Consider the following 2702-nt stretch of genomic DNA (forward strand, 5'->3'; position numbering starts at 1 on the left):
AAGCTGCAGGTGCCAGTCATTTGGCTTTAAAGTCACCAAATGTAGCATAGCAGGCAAAAATAAACAGTACCATTATACCGTATGTAGAAAAGACAAGGGTGGCAGTATAAAAGTCTTAAAAGAGCAGAGTCAGCCTCTTACAAGCTAAACACAGGAGTGAATACAAAGGAAAGGAAAAGTATCAGTTTTTTCTTTATGCATGTTTCATTCATTCCAGTGAAATTCCATTCCCTTCACATAAAAAGTGTCAAAAACATTATGGAAACAGCCAACTTCAGTTAATCTTTCACTTAGTTACCTTTTTTTCCTTTTTTTTCAGAATGTTCTGGAAAAATGAGACCATACTCAGAGAATTTGTTCTTCTTGGACTTTCCAGTGACCCAAAGACACAAGTTGCACTTTTCATTGTCTTTACATCAGTGTATACAATTATTTTGATTGGAAACTTTCTCATCATTGTTCTAGTCCTGACAGATGCCAACCTTCACACTCCTATGTATTTCTTCCTTACCAACCTGTCTTTTCTGGACCTTTGTTACTCTACTTCTACTCTACCGAGAATGTTGAAGGATTTCTTGTCAGTAAATAAAGTCATCCCTTATGGTGAATGTGTAGCACAAATGTACATTTCCCTGTCTTTAGGAGTATGTGAATGTGCTCTGCTTGTTGTTATGGCATATGATCGTTATGTGGCTATATGTTTTCCACTCCATTACACCACTATTATGAGTAAGATGGTCTGTGTTAGACTGGCAGTCGGTACATGGATGTGTGGATTTCTTCTGAACATTCCCAGTGTTATAGTGACATTTAATCTTCACCTATGTGGACACAACAAAATAAATCACTTTTTATGTGAAGGGCCAGCAATATTGTCACTGGGGTGTGGGAACCTAATATCTATGGAATTAATCAATTATATTTTAAGTATAATTCTTCTCCTGACTCCTGTAACCTTTATTGTAATATCTTATGTTAATATCATTCTAAGTATCTTAAAAATTGCATCATCATCCGGGCGGAGGAAGGCTTTTTCCACATGTGGTTCTCACATGATGGTTGTGGCAATCTTTTATGGATCAGCAATGGCTTCCTACATGAAACCTAGATCGAGTTCTCTTCCTGGCACTGATAAAGTGATTTCCATATTCTATGGAATTGTCACACCGATGTTAAATCCCATGATTTATACACTGAAAAACAATGATGTAAAAGCTGCATTTATGAAATTGATTAAAAAAATAAATTCTGATATTGTTGTGTCTGGAAATAATAATAATTGACTTATATTGCTACTATTATATATGTTTCAAATGTAGTTTTAGCCACTATAGCTTCATAGTCACATAGTATGTTAGGCTCAAAAAAAGACATGTCCGTCCAGTTCAGCCTGTTACTTCCTCCCAATGTTGATCTAGTGGAAGGCAAAAAAAATTAAAAATTCTTCCTGACTCCAAGTCTGGCAATCGGAACAATCCCTGGATCACCGACTCTTCTGAAGTAATTAGTGACTAGAACATATACTATTGTAACACTCAAGAAAGGTGTCCGGCCCCTCTTACACTCAAATTTGTAATCACCGCATCCTCAGGCAGAGAGTTCCATAGTCTCACTGCTCTTACAAAAAAAGACCTCCTTCGATGTTCGTGTAGAAACCTTTTTCCTATAGAAGTAGATGATGCCGCCTTGTTACAGTTCCAGTCATTGGTATAAATAAATGATGGGAGAGATTTCTGCATTGACCCTTGATCTAGTTATACAAAGTTATTAGGTTGCCCCTCAGCCGTCTTTTTGCTAAAGTTATTAACCCCAACTTTGATAACCTTTCTGAGCACTAATATCCACCCATCCTATTTAGAACTTCAGTTCCCTGCCTCTGAACCAGTTCAAGCTCTGATATGTCTTTCTTAAGTACTGGTGCCTAAAACTGTGAACAATGTTCCATGTGTGGTCTGACCAGTAATTTTGTAAAGAGGAAGAACAATGTTGTCGCCATGTACCTATATGCCTCTTGATGCTCCCCATAATCCTGCTTGCTTTGGCAGCAGCTGCGTGACACTTGTTGCTCCAGTTAACTGAAGTCCCCCACTCCTTTTCCATATCAGTTTTGCCCAGTGGTTTCTCATTTAGTGTGTAAGCGTGACATGAACTTCCCCTGCCCATGTGTATAACCTTACATTTATAAGTGTTTAATCTCATTTGCCACTATTTTGCCTGAGCCCCCAAATTAACCAGAACCATTTGCAACCAGTCCTCTCTTCTGTCAATCACTCTACTTAGTTTTGTACTATCTGAAATACAAGAATTATTTTCTTACCAATAATTCCTTTTCCTTGAGTCCATCATGACAACACACATGGAGGTTGCTCCGCCTGTGTTCTCTGGGACAGGAGAGTTCTTAAGGCCACCTCCCATATCCATCTCCAGGGACTTTTAAATCATCACCACGGATCCTGAGGCCTCAATCATTGCTTTGCTGCAAAATACGTTAATAGCACGTTATGGTTATATATAACATCATAAAAAGGGAGCTTTATCTGACTCACTCTTTTTATTTCTTTTCTCTGGGTGGGAAAGTATGTGCTGTCAAGATGGACTCATGGAAAAGGAATTATCGGTAAGAAAATAATTCTTGTATTTCTATAGCGTCCATCCTGACAGCACACATGGAGGTAATACCAGATCACCATTACCCTAGGGGT

At 38.3% G+C, this 2702-nt stretch overlaps 1 protein-coding gene across 1 annotated transcript; it reads left to right on the plus strand.

The window, feature by feature from the left end:
- The first annotated feature begins 320 nt into the window (after positions 1-320).
- Positions 321-1283, plus strand: LOC136577413 (olfactory receptor-like protein OLF3). Its single transcript, XM_066577310.1, has one exon. The coding sequence runs from the start codon at positions 321-323 to the stop codon at positions 1281-1283; it is 963 nt and encodes a 320-aa protein (XP_066433407.1).
- The last annotated feature ends 1419 nt before the right edge of the window (positions 1284-2702 follow it).

The sequence above is a fragment of the Eleutherodactylus coqui genome, chromosome 8 (assembly GCF_035609145.1).
Source record: "Eleutherodactylus coqui strain aEleCoq1 chromosome 8, aEleCoq1.hap1, whole genome shotgun sequence".
Lineage (NCBI taxonomy): Eukaryota > Metazoa > Chordata > Amphibia > Anura > Eleutherodactylidae > Eleutherodactylus > Eleutherodactylus coqui.